General features: G+C 36.7%; 1 protein-coding gene across 2 annotated transcripts in view; it reads right to left on the bottom strand.

The window, feature by feature from the left end:
- ZC3H12B (zinc finger CCCH-type containing 12B) overlaps positions 1 to 17,231 on the bottom strand; it is a 289,375-nt gene that overhangs the window by 18,324 nt on the left and 253,820 nt on the right. For both annotated transcript variants that reach the window (XM_033118169.1, XM_033118160.1), the window contains one exon: positions 3,044 to 3,807. In XM_033118169.1, coding sequence (XP_032974060.1) covers positions 3,044 to 3,654 — 611 coding nt within the window. In that variant the 5' untranslated portion in view covers positions 3,655 to 3,807. The remainder of the gene's footprint in view (positions 1 to 3,043; positions 3,808 to 17,231) is intronic.

Below are 17,231 nucleotides of genomic sequence, written 5' to 3'. Positions count from 1 at the left end.
GCTCATCAGAAATTTACCCAGTCAGACAAGGGAAGAGATGCTAGCAAGGACAAAGCTGGAAATTAAAATAAAATTATGTGGTCCACTATGCACTATTTTAATATGCTCCTAAAAATAAGGTTGTGTTGTTGTTGGGTTTCTTTTTTCTTTTTTTTCTTTTTTGCTTTGTTTAAATTGTGTGAGGTATCTTTAATTTAGTAAGGCAACTCCTATAAAAGACAAAAGTTTATCTTCCTATCAGTATGACAGTTTGCTACTGGCACAGACCAGATATGTTTAAACCAACTACCTTGGTAATTAATCTCTTCAGTTTTCCTTTCAAAGCAAGAGAACCATACACTATTCTTCATAACTATCAATCCTTGAACAGAAATCGAAAGATAAGGAAGATTGTATATTACCATGAAATTAAAGTCTTCAAAGAAGTCCTGAGTTCGTCTCATCCCCATCTCCAAAACAAAACCCTTAAGGAAGGGTAGGCCTTGGGAAGCAAGTCCAATTTAAGGTGTGTTGGGTGGTCTGATCTGATAAGAGATTGAGTTTAGCAGATCCCATACCTCTTCCTCTCAAGAATCATTCTAGTTTATGCTTCTTAGGAGGGGCACAGAATTACCTTTGGCCCTTTGAACATAGAAATCACCCTCTGCTTTTCACTGGCCCACTGCATCATTCTGATTACTGTTTTGTGTACAGGTCATTTTTTTCTTTATTTTTTTAATTAAAGTTTATTGGGGTGACAATTGTTAGTAAAGTTACATAGATTTCAGGTGTACAATTCTGTAATACATCATCTATAAATTACATTGTGTGTGCACCACCCAGAGTCAGTTCTCCTTCCATCACCATATATTTGATCCCCTTTACCCTCATCTACCACCCGCTTTCCCCCTTATCCTCTGTGTACTGGTCATTTAACTTCATTGTTATTATGCTTCTAGTGACTCCCCATTAAAACAGGGGAGATGTCTAGCCTGCTTTACCCATCTTGCAATGATGCTGTCATGATTTTAAAAATTTGAAAAAGGAAATCTGTAAATGTTTTGTCTGCTACTAGGAAGGATCCCAAATATTCTTATTAACACTAATAGCCATATACTGTTGCATGATATTGTCAAAGGAGCTTTGGAGTCAGATTCAGATTTTGAGATACGCGTTGTCACTTATTACTTGTATAACCTTGGGCAGTTACTCAACCTCTTTGAACCTGAGTCTGCTCACCTGCAAAAATGAACCTAATTAGTCCATTCTTACTGGGTTTGTAGTGAGGATTAAATTACATATGCAAAAGTACGGGGCATAGAATATATATTTATAAATGTTAGTTTCATTTCATTCTTTTGAAGCCAGAAGACTTAAGTTCAAGTCCTTACTTTGCTACTTACTAGCTACAGCAAGTAACCTTAAGGAAGTTACTTAAATTTGCTGAGCTTTAGTTTTCTCATCTGTCAAATAAAGTGCTGTAAGGATTAAATAGAACTATATATTAAAGTGTACTTCCAGATAGTCTGCTAGGCAACCCCTGCATGCAGCAATAGTATGGTTCATAAGACTTGCTTCTATCCCCACTCCCTCATATCTCTGTGGGAGCATCCAATACTAGTGTGTTACGTGCTGTAGGCAGTGGGTGGGAAGGAGGTGAAAAGGAAGCAGAAAATAATGTCTCTGCCCTCAAAAACGATGGGATAGTCAAATGAAAAATTTGTTAGTCTAAGGCTTTTTACTTTGTTTTGATTGTGTATAGTCTACAAATTCTAATGAACTCATCAAGCAATAATGGACTCAATAGAAAGTAGGCTCCTGATCACTAGGAATTTTTAAGCCAAGGCTGGATGACAACTCATTTGAGCAATAGAAGGGATTCTTAAGGCTCTCTGACATGAAGCAAAAAAAAAAAAAATTATATGAGAGAGTTGGAATAAACTATAAAGGCACTCTTGGTTCTGTATTACATTCCTATTGCTGATGTAACAAGTTACCACACATTTAGTGGCTTAAAGTAACACCAGTTTATTCTCTTATAGTCCAGAAGGTCAGAAGTCTAAAATCAAGGTGTTGGCAAGGCTATGTTCTTTCTGCAGACTTCAGGGGAGAATCCATTCCTTGCCTTTTTCAGCTTCTGGAGGCTGCCCACATTCCTTGGCTCATGGCTCCTTTGTTATATCACTTCTACCTCCTGTTCCTGTCATCACATCTACTATTCATTCTGATCCTGCTGCCTCCCTCCCTCTTATAAGCACCCTTGTGATTACATTGAGCCCACCTTGATAATCCAGGAAATCTCCCCTACCTCAAAATCCTTAACTCAATCATATCTGCAAAGTCCCTTTTATCATGTAAGATAACATATTCACACATTCCAAGGATTAGAATGTAGACATCTTTAGGGGGCTATTACTCAGCCTACTGTAAGTACTGCAGCTTAGAGGTAATCATTGGGATCAGAAAAGTCAGAATGGTGTTTGTGGAGGTGGTACATCTGGAAGGGTATGAAGATAAGGAAGAGGTCACTCCTATGTTGGGAAATGACATGAACACAAGTAGTGGGTGAAGAAATCAGCATAATTTACATGGAGACTGTTAAAGAGACTGATGTAAATGCAGTATGTGTGAGAGATGCAATCAAATGGGAGGAAGCAAAGGTCAGATCATAAAGCCAAATTTGATAGAATGGCAATTGGAAATTACTGCAACTTCCCAAGTATGTCCCCAAGTTACATTATATGAGTAAAAGCAATATTTTCAGGATGATTGGTCTAGCCAAGTATAGGTGGGAGAGGGAACCCCTAGAGGAACAAAAGCTGAATGGTTATGGTTCCTCCGAAGCATCACTGATGTCTAAGCTACTTTCACAAACACCTGAAAACAAATTGGCAACAATTTCAAATGAGAGAAAAAAGGACAGGGCAGAATCATCTCTGTTCACTTAAAGGAGCACAAGCCACAGACAACAACCAAGGGCTCTTATAGTGTTCTGCAAAGGAAGACAATTTCTATGAGCTCCGAGCACTTTTAAAGAAAGAGAAAGAAAATATACCAGTCTTACCTCATTGCCACATTACTTCCATCGATGACAACTGGCCTCAAATTGTCACTGTTGTCTATTTCATCTTCAAGAGACAGTTCAGGGCTTGCAATCTCTCTGGAGCTGGGCCCCCGAGGCACTAGCAGACTCAAGTTGACCTGCCCTTCTGAATCACCTTTGTTCCCGAGCCTGACAAGCTCTGCCAATACATCATTAATAAGTGATTCTGGGCCCAGCTTGTTCAGCACTGACTGAATCTGTTCCTCTGCATAGCCCAGCTTTAGAGCAAAGTCCATCTTGGCTTGGTATTCCTTTTCCAAGTCAATTTTCCCATCCTGTAGAATGCTGCTCTGGGAGAAGCTTGGACGATCTAGGCAGGGTGATCTACAGAGCTGGCGGTGAGGCTTGGAAGGAATTTCCTTTTTCTTTAACTGAACATCCCCGGGTTGGCAGTTACTGTCATTGTTGCTACCGCTCTTAAGGCTCATCTGTTCAAGGTCACTCTCAGAGCTCATCCACTCTTCAGGGTCAGCATTGCCCTGCTCTGTGCTGTCCTGCTTAGGCTGCTGCTTCTCTTCCTTGGAGGCACTCTTCTTCATTTTTGTTGTCTCCACTGCAGCTGTGGCCGTCATCCCGTTCAATGGGTATGAGATCTAATCAGCTCTTTTTCTTTTTAGCCTGTTTGGAATCCACGTACAGTGGCATTTCTTCGTGGTAAAATTTAGTGGTAGCGATGGTGCAAGAGTTTGTCTGTTCGGTTTGGTATGTTCAGATGTTACCAGTCTCTACAAATGAATACACATACCACAATCATATTTAGTAAAATTCTGGTAAAACATTTTAGAATATAGAGGCTTCTTCCTAAGAAGCTACACATTGTCTGACATTTTATTTTTCTGCTTAAAACTGTTAGACTCACCTTACATTAAAAATATAAAGAGTCTCTAATTCTAGACATGACTTTCATTGGTGGCAATAATGCTGTAATTCCCACACACAAAAAAATCACAGCTAAAGTTAACTGCTTATCTCAACATCTTTGAAAAAGAGAAATGTGGCATTTCAACAGGGTACAGGAATATATATATCCTTGAAAGGACTCTCTCTCTTCCTTTCTGCCAGGTAAGTTTTCCAGATCCCACATCAGATCCTTCTTGATAAAGCTGAGCTACACTCCTGTAGAGTACAAGCTCTCCAGCACTACTCTTTGCAAAATATTAGGGACCCCATCTACTATGGAAATTAGAAAACCATTTAAATTGCTTTCAAGCGATTGAAGCAGGCTGTAAGGGTAACAAATAGAGAGGTGTGCTCCAGATAAGAAAATAGTTTTGTGCCCACTCATGAATTGTATCTGCAGCCTCTTTTATTTTTATTTATTGTAATTGTAATTATTGCATTGTAAAAAAAAAGAAAATCAACCCAACTTGCATGAGAAACCAGAACATTTTAAGAAGAATATTAATTACAGAAGAGAATAAGGGACAGTTTTATTTCTAAACTTCTCTCACCTAACTCATCTGTCCCTGCAGGTTCTAACCTGGCCAAAGTGTTTCCTTCAATATGAGCTTTGGTTTCCTCACATGTAAAATGAGGATATTGACAGTTAGCTCACAGGGTAAGGATTACATGTGATGAGTAACAGAAGTGCTTAGAAAAGTGAATAGAACATAGTAGGTTCTCAATATATGTAAAGCGTGCAACAGACACCACCAGGGGTTTGGTTGTAGTTTTTTAAAGAAAAAGAAGAAGAAGGAGAAAGAGGAAGAAGAAAAGGAGGAAGAGGGGTAGGAAGAGGAGGAGGGAGAGGCGGAGGAGGAGGAAGAGAAGGAGGAGGAGGAGGAGAAGACTGACTGCAAGGCAAGGCTGTAGAGCTGTGAGCACTGACAAGCTCTTTGGATAGCAACTGTACTCACTAATTAAAAACCAGACTATCTATGTAAACAGTGTACTAGGGCTTTCCAGTTACACTTCAATCCTATTTATACAAACAAGAAGAAAAGCTACCAATAGCTCTAAGGATAATATGGATAACTGCATGCTTACCTAGGAGAGTCACATTTGGAAATATCATATGCACACAGAATTGACATCTCAGAACTGGCATTCAGGCAGCATATAATAACTCCTCTAATGATCATACTACCACTTGTGACTTCAACATTTTCCTTAATGAGTTAGCCAACACATAGACACCCATTTCACTTTTACCTCTCCATCAATCTTTGCTATTCAAAATTTAAAGACTATTTTCTTTCTAAATTCCACATTTACTATCTGATTTACAGTTTATTCTCTTCAAAATAATTCTAGAACATTGAGATTTCCCACTCTGCATTTATTCAAAGCTCCAAAATCACTTAAAAACAACTGTTTATAAGACTAAATGTATATTTTTCTTGGCAAACGAAAGGTACCTATAAAAAACACGTTTTACTGCTCTTAGCTACTGGACCATAGAATGTTTTCCTCCTTCTCTACTACTTGATTTTCATTCTGTCCAAATTGACATCGGTGTGAGCACTTTTACCATGTTCACATAGATATACAATAGCAAATTTAAACTCAGGGGAAATCCTACAACATAGAAAACCCTCATTGAAATGACTAGTTATTTTTGTGAAATTTACCTACTCAATAACCTAAAGTAGAAGAGAAATAAGTGACTTAGACATAAACTTCAATTTGCTGTTCAAAGCCTTAAGCAGTGAAGTTTTTTAAAAAAATGTTGGTTTTCTGGCCTAGGAACTATGTAGGTGTATAAGTATCATGTATTTTTGTGTTTGTTTTGTTTTACAATGCAACCTTCTTGAGGCAAAGATTGCAGGAATATCTTTTTATGCAAAAGAACAGTCACTGAATGTCAGACACTGTGTTAAGACTGGGGTCTAGGAAGAGAAACCAGAACTGATCCTGTCCTCAGACAACTTGCAAACTAATAAAAATTGGCCAGAAGGGGCCCTAGAAAGTGCTGAAACACAATTCTATACAGGGTTACCATTGAATTGTAGTCTAAGCTAGGACAATTTTAAGAATGAAAGGAGCATTATTTTTATGTCAGAACAATAGGCATAAACTGGGGATGTCCCAGGTAAACCTGATGTATAGTTGGTTTGTCCTTCAATTTACTTGAAAATTTCCATTGACATACAGAAGAGGGAATGTTCAATTCTGTGCATTGGGTTGTAGATGGGGGTGGTGGTTAAAGGGATTAGGAAAGGATTAAAGAAGGATATAATATTTGAAGTCATTTTTTGACTTATTAATGACGTAATCAATTAACATTTACTTAGAGCTGACTATGTGCCAAGGTTTCCTGTTAGGGGCTAGGAATATAAAAACAGACATGCCTGGGGGAGGCCGGTTAGCTCAGTTGGTTAGAGTGCAGTGCTTTTTTTTTAATTAAAGTTTATTGGGGTGACAATTGTTAGTAAAGTTACATAGATTTCAGGTGTACAATTCTGTATCACATCATCTATATATCACATTGTGTATTCACCACCCAGAGTCAGAATATAAATCAGACAGAAAAAGTCGAGAACCATATGATTTCACTGATATGTGGTTTATAAAACTAAAAACAACAAGACAAACAAATGAAGAAACAAAAACTCAAAAAACACAGACAATAGTTTAGTGGTTACCAGAGGAAAAGGAGAGAGGCTGGCGGTAGATGAGGGTAAAGGGGATCCAATACATGGTGATGGAAATAGAGCAGTGCTCTTAACAACAAGGTTGCCGGTTAGATCCCCACATGGGCCACTGTGAGTAGCGCCCTCTACAACTAGATTGAAACAACTACTTGTCTTGGAGCTGATGGGTCCTGGAAAAACACAAATAAATAAATAAAAGTTAAAAAAAGAAAAGAACAGACACAGACCCTGATTTTAAGGTTCTTATAATGATTGTGGTGGGGAGTGGAGACAACTATAAAATACTTACATAATTCACAATTACAAACTGTGACAAGTAATTAAGAGACAGAGGAAGACAAATACTGCATGATTTCACTTATATGTGGAATCTAAAAAACAAACTTAAAAAGACGAACAGACAAAACAAAGCAAAACAGACTCATAGAAACAGAGAACAAGCTGACGGTTGCCAGAGGGGAGGAGGGTGAGAGCATGTGTGAAAAAGGTGAAAAGGATCTAATGAATAATATTATGATAACTTTACACGGTGAAAGATAGTAGACTTAGTGTGGTTATCACATCGTAAGGTATATAAACGTTAAATCACTATGTTATACAGCTGAAAGTAATATAATATTGTATGCCATCTATAATTTTAAAAAGTATAGGGAGCTATAAAGGAAGCTCCCTAGAGTTGAGCTTTAAAGGAAAGAGTAACAATTTGCTGGGCAGGGAAGAGTTTTTAAAATTATAGATATATAAATATTAATATGACATTGTGCCCTTAGTCAACACCTCATGCCTAACATTACTGGTGAGCAGTGGTAAATAAAAGCATTGAAGATGGCTAAAAGAAAATAGTTACTTTTGCCCAAAAAGGGAGTGGGCGAAAAGTTTCAAAGATGATGTTCCAGCAGCTACTTATGATAGGTGTTGAAAAGGGTTTTATCTTTCATTATTATTGATTGAAAAAAATCACAAATGAATGCATTAAATACTAGCATACTTTGGAAAATCACATTAGTTAGATGAAATTATAAGATTGGATATAATTTGTTTTAAGACGTTAGGAGCTTTGTTACAGAAAGCCATGTGTTATAAGTACAAAGCTTGCCTGTAATTTGCTTAATACAATTAAGCCAATAATTGCAAACTTGCATTTGAATCTAGAAAAAGCAGAGAAACATAAGCAGGCAAAAGCTGCCAATAGTGACCTCAAGAAATTTTCACCAAGGGAAAAAAAGTCTTCTCCTTACCATTTAGTCTGCTCAGTGTACTTTCTTCCTATACCCCTCCCCTATCTTTCTATTAGGAAACAGAATTCATTCATTTTGCATTTGCACAAAACAATTTTCCAAGATCAATCTTCAGGTTCTACTAAAAATTCTGCTTCGTTTTTTTTTTTTTACCAAAATATGCCAAACACCCTGTATGAGATAGAAATATCTTGCCACATCTACTGAGCCAAAACCATTGGAAATGTTCAAAAAAGCCCAATATCCATCCATGTACGACAAAGTCTATCCAGCAGATGCCAAGTCAAGAACAGAATAGTAAATTCTCAATTATCTACATGTGGTTAAGCCACTTTATTATTTATGGAGTTGTTGAATCCCAATCTGTGCTCTATGAAGTCATGTTTTGAGAGAGATGTAGGAACACCTAGTTAGACAACTGCCTTTCCCTGTCCCTTCTAAAAATTTTTTAAATAGTATGCATCCTCAAAGAAAATACACATATCAAAAATTATCTACTGTGTGGGATTTTTAGTGGGGCCCAGGTAATTGAGAAGTGACTATAGTTTAGTCATCATAAAAATACTAAGCTCTTTTCTTGGTTTCTACTCTTTGAACTGCACCATTGTTTTTAGAATTAGCTTTAAAGAAAACAAATTCAAATCTACATTGTATCAATCCATCATATTTTACTTTAAAAATGACAAAAATAAAAGTTATTATGAAACGTTAGTAACAGTCATAAAATATGAAAAATCATTTACATTTCCATTGCAGATTAGGGTTGTCTAAGTGCTTTAACATACACACTTTCAATCAACAGGGCCACATCATTATCTACACAACTCACATTTGGGTAGTTATGACTTATATAGCCCACCTTTAATTCCCTGTGTCAAGTACATCAGCTGAAGAAGTCACACAAATCCCAGGGAGAAACATAATTTGTAAGCTTTCTCAATGCTTGGGAGGCAAAGGGGATTGAAACCTTTACTGATTCTTAAAATGTAAAAGGTTCACATGAAGGCGATCTGAGAAAATCCAAAATCCAGATGTTTCCATTTTCATTTATGTTAAATGAATTACATACAGCAATCATATCATAGAAGTGATAAAGACTTGCTTCACTGCTTCCTCAATCTCCAATTACACCCACTTGTTCATGCGCTCTTGATTTATAGGTAGTAACACTTAGCAAAAAAATAAGTATGAGAAATAGCATATTTTCTATGGTTTGTAAAACTGAGATTTCCCTCAAGCAATGAGAATATGCTTTTCAGCCTGTCTATGTATTTTTACACTACCCTCTAAAACAAAGTGGCTTTTTCTTTCTTTTTTAATTTTTTTTTAATCTTCAATGCATTCTCAATATGATGTGTGTCACAGCAAACATTGTCACCACCAGAACTAAGCATAACTGAGCTTACTTAAAATTTAGGATATCAATTCACAGCTTTGTATGATTAAATGACCTTAATTCTTATCCCCTGCCCCCATATCAAATGTTGAAGCTTTAGACAAAATGTTTATAGGAAAACAATAGTCTGTTGATTTTCATTATCCATTCATCCTTCTAGGATTTCAAACATAACAGACACACAATGATTTGATTTCAAGACCCATTATTCCCAGGTTTTGAACTGGAGCTCACGTTCCTGCTACTTTCCATCACCATTTACCGCATTAGGAAGGACTTATGTCCATAGCACATTTAAAACACCTTGCACTACAGACTCTTTGTTGTTCAAATTAATTAAAACCACATTGGTAAATGTAACCTGAATTTATATTGGATTCAATCTCCCATAGAAAAAGCATTTCTAGTGCTCAACCTTCCAGAAGGACAAGAAAGCTGTAGGTTATATACTTACTAGTTTCTTCTTGCTATATAAAGAAGGTCTGGAAAAATATCAGTTGAAATTCATGTGGGAAAGCTGCATCATACACTACAGAAGATGGTCTCTGTTAGAAGAACTGCAGTGACTACGTGTTCTTTGGTCACTAGTGACGGCTGGGGAGCTGTTTATTAAAGTGGCTTCTCCAGAGAAAACACGCCCACTTCTCTGACTCATTGATGAAGTTTCTTATCTCTTTCTCTCTGCTCTTTTCTCCTCTTTCCCCCTTTCTCTCCTTCCTCTTCATTCTCTCTTTTTCTTTCTGTGCCACACACTTCCACCCCTAAGACTCTTGGTTAAAAGCTGTAGTGAAATGTGGCTATGTTATTCTATACTTCCAGTAAACTGAAAAAAAATGCCTGTTTTATGACTTAATCAGCAATAAACATATCTTGAGCATCACATTCAGTTAATAATACTGAGCTCGATCTTTCTTGATTCTCTCCAATTTGATTGCTTTGAAAAATGATTGGAATAGAGTATATCCTATTTTATTTCTTCATATCAAATTATTAGACTAAAATGAGAAAGGATCAATGATCAGGACAATTCTGAGGGGTAGCTGCAGTATTGCAGCCGTGATGTCATCAACTTAGGCCTGATTAGTCCCAAAGATCTCCAAGAAATCCGAAAGGTATTGGGAGGCAAACGGGAATAGAAGGAAAAGGGGGAGTGGAACAGTCTTAGAGGTCATGAGACTCTCATAAGTCTTAATTCTCCTTATTTAAACCAACACATTATTTGTTTTTACTTCTTCAGACAGTTATGTGTTATTGTTGTTTTCAACAGCTACTCTGTTCTATCTCAGCAGCACTGCATTTCTGTGGTCAATGAAGTTCATAAGAAACAATTTAAAAATATTTCAGAGACTTTCTGAATAAGGAATGCTTAATAATGCAATATGTTATACTAAATAATATGTCAGCTATGTTATGCCATAGGCACTCTCCTGGCTGTTCCATGAGCCTAGGTAGGGTGTTGGTGATGTTTGAAGGTTCCAAACAAGAATAGGAGAACCGAATATAGTGAGAAGACTTCTGCATTTGGAATTGGAGTCAGGAGATATGGGTTCAAATCTTCCTTCTACTACTTACAAGAGCTGTGTGACTTTATGCAGTCAGCTCACCTATGAGTCTGTTTTCTCACCTGGAAAATGGGGATACTCTTATGTGTTTGCTGAGAGGACTTGTGTGAGGATCAAACAATAACATGTATGATGAAAGTACGTTATAAGCTGTAAAACTGTACAAATATAAGATATTGTTATTATTGGTTACAGCAGAAAGAGGTATGAAACTCTTAATAAGCAGTGACAACTATAGGAGAACGAGAGTCAGGAGACTGAAGTGTTAGTCCCAACTCTACTGTGACTAATTGTGTGATCTTGGGCAAATTATAATACCTCTCTAAGCCATAGTTTCCTCACCTGTAAATTGAGAACAATGATGACACCTGTTTCATAGGGGTTTGTAAAGATTAAATGCAAAACAGATGCAAAAGCTGCTTATAAACTGGAAAGTTCCATGCCAGTTCTCCATCTAACCTATTTTCATATCCCCAGACTTGGTAGGTTGCTATACTGTTGAAACACAATGTCAAAGTAGTATTTCTCTTGGGCTTGCATTCCTCTCTTATCTACACATTGCAACTAGGAGGATATCCAAAAATTGCCCTTCCATATTATAAAAAAAAAAAAATGTCAATTTGGATCTTTGAAATTAGGAAATTCTAATTTTTCACTCCATCTCTGCACAATCTGTGCACAGCACTGTTCCAGGTTCTGAGAGTTCTAAAACAAGTATGGCCGTATAAGGTGCTCACATTCTATTAGGTGAGACAAACATAAATAGTTACAGAACTATGTAATATGTCTTCATAATGTTGTTCATAAGGGAATACCAAGGAGGGAATAAGTAATTTTGTTATATGAGGCAAGGAAGTGAAATTTGAGCTGGCTTTGAGGGTTCGTCGGGGAAAGGATAAGGAAATTGTAGAAAACACGCTGGCCAGATGGAATACCACATAAAAGGGTATGGAAGTGTGAAAGACCACGGTAGGGTCAAGAATAGTGAGTAATGCTCTTCACACTCAGTATTCTCTCTCCTCTACTTCTCCCACTTCACTTCCTCCCTCGTTTGTTACAAGTTTGTCTTTCTACCCCACTAAACTTTGAGCTCAACTGAAGGCAAGAACCATTCAAATACATGTTTGTATCTCTCTGCTTTCCCCAATCCCAACACTTTGCACATTGCTATGTACATGGTAGGTTTTAATTATCATGCTAAGCGAAATAACTCAGACAGAACACATCAAGAATGATATGACTTCACTCATACGTGAGATATAAAAATGAAAGCAACAAACAAACAAGACCAACAAAAACTCGTAGACACAGGGAACAGTTTAGTGGTTACCAGAGGGTAAGGAGGGAAAAGGGGATCGAATATATGGTGATGGAAGGAGAACTGACTCTGGGTAATGAATATACAATGCAATATATAGATGATGTATTATAAAATTGTACACTTGAAACCTATGTAATTTTACTAACCAATGTCACCCTCATAAACTTAATAAAAAATAAATTAAAAAAAATCAATTCAATATTTGCTCTTTATATTGTTGTAGCCTATGACATATTCATAGAAACCTACCACCAAGTTCAGCTGATCCAAGTTTTAAAATCCATTTGATTTTATGTCAGTTATATTAGCCCTGACTTGTACTTAAATAATGATGAGTTGGGTTAAAATGATTTCTCGTGAGTCACGTATTATCTAGGGGTTATTTCCTAAATATATATATATATATATATATATATATATATATATATATATATAATGGATTTTGTATTTCAGTCAACATTAATACTAGTTTTTTTTGGAAAGCACTTGTTTTCACTGCAGACATTAAAAATAATGAAAACAACGTACAACAAACGTAACCACTCAAAAAAAATTCCAGAACTGAAATATGTAACATAATAAAAGAAGAAACAGAGGGAAAAATGATAGACTACCATCACACTGAAATAATAGACAGCAAAAAAATGCAAAGAAACAATGGAGACACAGTCTTACTAGAAAACGAAAGTACAATGATGGGACATCTTCATATATCAATAATCACCCTAAACGTAAATGGATCGAACTCACCAAAAGAAAGGCACAGAGTAGCAGATTGGATCAAAAAACTAAACCTAACCATATGCTGTCTCCAAGAGACACATCTCAGCTACAAGGACAAATACAGATTCAAAGTGAAAGGGTAGAAAGTGACACTCCAAGCAAATGGTATCCGGAGAAAAACAGGAATATCCATGATGATATCAGATGAAATAGAACTCAGGATAAAAAAGATAACAAGAAGCAAAAATAGACATTTCATAATGATAAAGGAGACTATACAAGAAGAAGACATAACAGTTCTCAATATTTACAACCCCAATCAGGGAGCACTGAAATATACCAAGCAACTACTAACAGAACTAAAGGGAGAAATTGACCAAAACACAATTATAATATAGGATCTAAATACATCATTGGCAGCTATGGATAGATCATCCAAACAGAAAATGAATAAATAGCAGCCCTAAATGACACATTAAATGAAATGGACATAATTGACATTTATAGAGCACTTCATCCTAGAACATCAGACTACACATTCTTTTCCAGTGTACATGGAACATTCTCAAGGATAGACCATATAATGGGACATAAAACTAGCCTCAGAAAATTTAAGAAGATTGAAATCATCCCAAGCATATTCTCTGATCACTAGGCTTTGAAATGGGATATCAACTGCAAAAAGAAAGCAGGAAAAAACACAAATACGTGGAGATTAGACAACATACTTTTAAAGAACGACTGGGTCTAAGAAGAAATTAGAGGAGAGATCAAAAGATACATAGAAACAAATGAGAATGAAAATACATCCTACCAAAATTTTTGGGATGCAGCGAAAGCAGTTTTAAGAGGGAAACTTATATCATTACAGGCTTATCTCAAGAAACAAGAAAAATCCCAGATAAATAACCTCACGTAACACCTTAAAAAACTAGAAAAAGAAGAACAAATGAAACCCAAAGTCAGCACAAGGAAAGAAATAACAAAAATCGGAGCACAACTAAATAAAATAGAGAACAAAAAGACAATAGAAAAAATGAATGCGACAAAGAGCTGGTTCTTTGAAAAGATTAATAAAATTGACAAAACCTTGGCTAGACTCACTAAGATAAAAAGAGAAAAGACACAAATAAAATCAGAAACGAAAGAGGAGAAGTCATCACAGATGCCACAGAAATACAAAGGATGATCCAAGAATACTTTGAAGGACTATATGCCACCAAATTCAATAACCTAGAAGAAATGGACAAGTTCTTAGAAACATATGGCCTTCTTAGGCTGAATCATGAAGAACTGGAAAATCTAAACTGACTGATCACCAAGGGGGAAATTGAATCAGTCATCCAAAACCTTCCCAAAAGCAAAAGTCCGGGACCAGATGGCTTCACTAGTGAATTCTACCAAACCTTCAAAGAGGATCTAATACCAATCCTGCTCAAACTCTTCCAAAATATTGAAGAAGAGACAGTACTCCCTAACTCATTTTATGAGGCCAACATTACCCTGATACCAAAACCTGGCAAGGACAACACAGAAAAAGAAAACTACAGACCAGTATCTCTGATGAATACAGATGCAAAAATCCTAAACAAAATTCTAGCAAATCGAATGCAACAGTACATTAAAAAGATTATACATCACGACCAAGTGGGGTTCATCCCAGGGGCACTGCTGTCACACAGCAGCCTAACCGTCTGTCCCCTCGTGCCTACCCTTAAAGAAAGAAGAGTCCGTGAGACTGTTCTTTTCAGGGACTTTGCTTCACCTTTGTGCTTACACTACATGTCTCTCTGTTTGGCCCCCAAAAGATGGTTGGTCAGCCAATGACGGGTAAGATTCCTCACGGGAGAAACAACCCAAGCCAGGCAGAACCAAATGTGGACCACCAGGAGAACTCACGGGGTCGATAGAGGTGGGCACAGCCACCCACCTTCCCCCGGCTAGGGAGAGCTTCTGCCTATGTGGCTATATTCCTTCCCACAACCTGCTTGGGAAGTGAGTCAATGATGTGATAACATCAGTTCTCCTTCTATTCTTATCAATAAGTTTCAGCATAAAGGATTTGTCCCTGGGGAGGCACATACCATAATTGTTAAGACATCATGGGACTTTCTATTCCGGCTGTTTGCAGGAAAGGGTGATCGATTTCAATCAGTTTTCTGGTATGATGTATGAGACTCACAGACCGTGGAGAAAACAATACTACTTCCTTGTGTGTTCATCGATAAAAACCACAAGGCGGCCCGATTTGGGGCTCTCAGTCCTTTAAGGCTGGGAGACCCTTGGGCCCGTTTCACAACTTTCTTGATTTCTGTTTCTTTCTTAACGCTTCGCCGCCCCTTCTCGTTCTCTCAAGGCCTGTGTTGCGCTGGACACGACAGGGCACAAGGATGGTTCAACATACGCAAATCCATCAATGTGATACATCACATAAACAAAATAAAGGACAAAAATCATATAATTATATCAATAGATTCAGAAAAAGCGTTTGACAAGACACAACATCCATTTATGATTAAAACACTTAATAAAATAGGTATAGAAGGAAAATACCCTGACATAATAAAGGGCATATATGACAAAGACTCAGCTAATATCATATTAATGGTGAAAAACTGAAGTCCTTTGCTCTATGTTAGGAACACGACAGGGCTGTCACCTAGCACCTCTGCTTTTCAATGTAGTATTGAAAGCCCTACCCAGGGCTATCAGGCAAGAGAAAGAAATAAAAGGAAATTGGGAATGAAGAAGTTAAATTGTCACTCTTTGCAGATGACATGATGCTACATATAGAAAACCCTAAAGACTCTACCAAAAAGTTATTAGAAACAATAAATGAATAAAGTTGCCGGGTACAAAATCAACGTACAAAAGTCCATTGCATTCCTATATACTAACAATGAAACCACAGAAAATGAAATAAAAAAAAAAACACAATTTCTTTTGCAATTGCAACAAAAAAAAAAATAAAATACCAAGGATAAACTTAACCAAGGATTGAAAGACCTATATGCTGAAAACTATAAGACATTTTTAAAATAAATTGAAGAAACACAAAGAAATGGAAAGACATTCTGTGCTCATGGATTGGAAGTATCAACAAAGTTAAAATGGTCATGTTACCCAAAGCAATATACAGATTGAATGCAATCCCCATCAAAATCCCAATGGCATTTTTTAAAGAAATGGAACAAAACATCATCAGCTTTGTATGGAACAAAAAGAGACCCCGAATAACCAAAGCAATCCTAAGAAAAAAAGAACAATGCTGGAGGTATTGTACTACAGGGCAACAATAATCAAAACAGTGTGGTATTGGCAGAAAAACAGACACACAGACCAATGGAATAGAATTGAGACCCACAAATAGACCCACAGAAATATGGACAGATAATTTTTGACAAAGAAGCCAAAAACGTACAATGGTGAAAAGACAGCCTCTACAATAAATTGTGTTGGGAGAATTGAAAACCCATGTGCAAAAGAATGAAACTAGACTGCTATCTGTCTGTCACCATGTACCAAAATTAATTCAAAATGGATCAAACACCTAAGCATAAGACCTGAAACAATAAACTCATAGAAGCAAACATAGGTACTGAATTTATGGACCTTGGTTCAAAGAGCATTTTATGAATTTGACTCCAAAGGCAAGGGAAGTAAAAGCTAAAATAAATGAATGGGACAATATCAAACTTAAAAGCTTCTGCACAGCAAAAGAAACCATCGACAAAATAAAGAGTTAACCAAAGAAATGGGAGAAGATTTTTGCAAACAGTGCCTCCGATAAGGGGCTAATATCCAAAATATATAAGGAACTCATACAACTCAACAACAAAAAAACAAACAATCCAATTAAAAAATGGGCAGAGGACCTGAAGAGACATTTCTCCAAAGACGACATACAAATGGCAAATAGATATATGAAAAAATGCTCAACATCACTAATAATCAGAGAAATGCAAATAAAAACCACAATGATCATAGACACAGACAATAGTTTGGTGGTTACCAGAAGGTAACGGGGGCGGGGAGTGGTAGATGAGGGTAAAGGGGATCAAATATAAGGTGATGGAAAGAGAACTGACTCTGGGTGGTGAACACACAATGGGATTTATAGATGATGTAATACAGAATTGTACACCTGAAATCTATGTAACTTTACTAACCATTGTCACCCCAATAAACTTTAATTAAAAGAAAAGAAACACAGTTGCCTGAAGAAGAATATCTTAATCAAGAGGAAAAGTCTAAAAGAAGAGATTTGTGTTCCTCTAAATTTTAAAATCTAACTCTCCTAGTTATGTAACACCATT

The sequence above is a fragment of the Rhinolophus ferrumequinum genome, chromosome X (assembly GCF_004115265.2).
Source record: "Rhinolophus ferrumequinum isolate MPI-CBG mRhiFer1 chromosome X, mRhiFer1_v1.p, whole genome shotgun sequence".
Taxonomy (NCBI): Eukaryota; Metazoa; Chordata; class Mammalia; order Chiroptera; family Rhinolophidae; genus Rhinolophus; species Rhinolophus ferrumequinum.
Note: the sequence above shows the minus strand (reverse complement) of the source record. Positions and strands in the feature narration are given on the sequence as shown.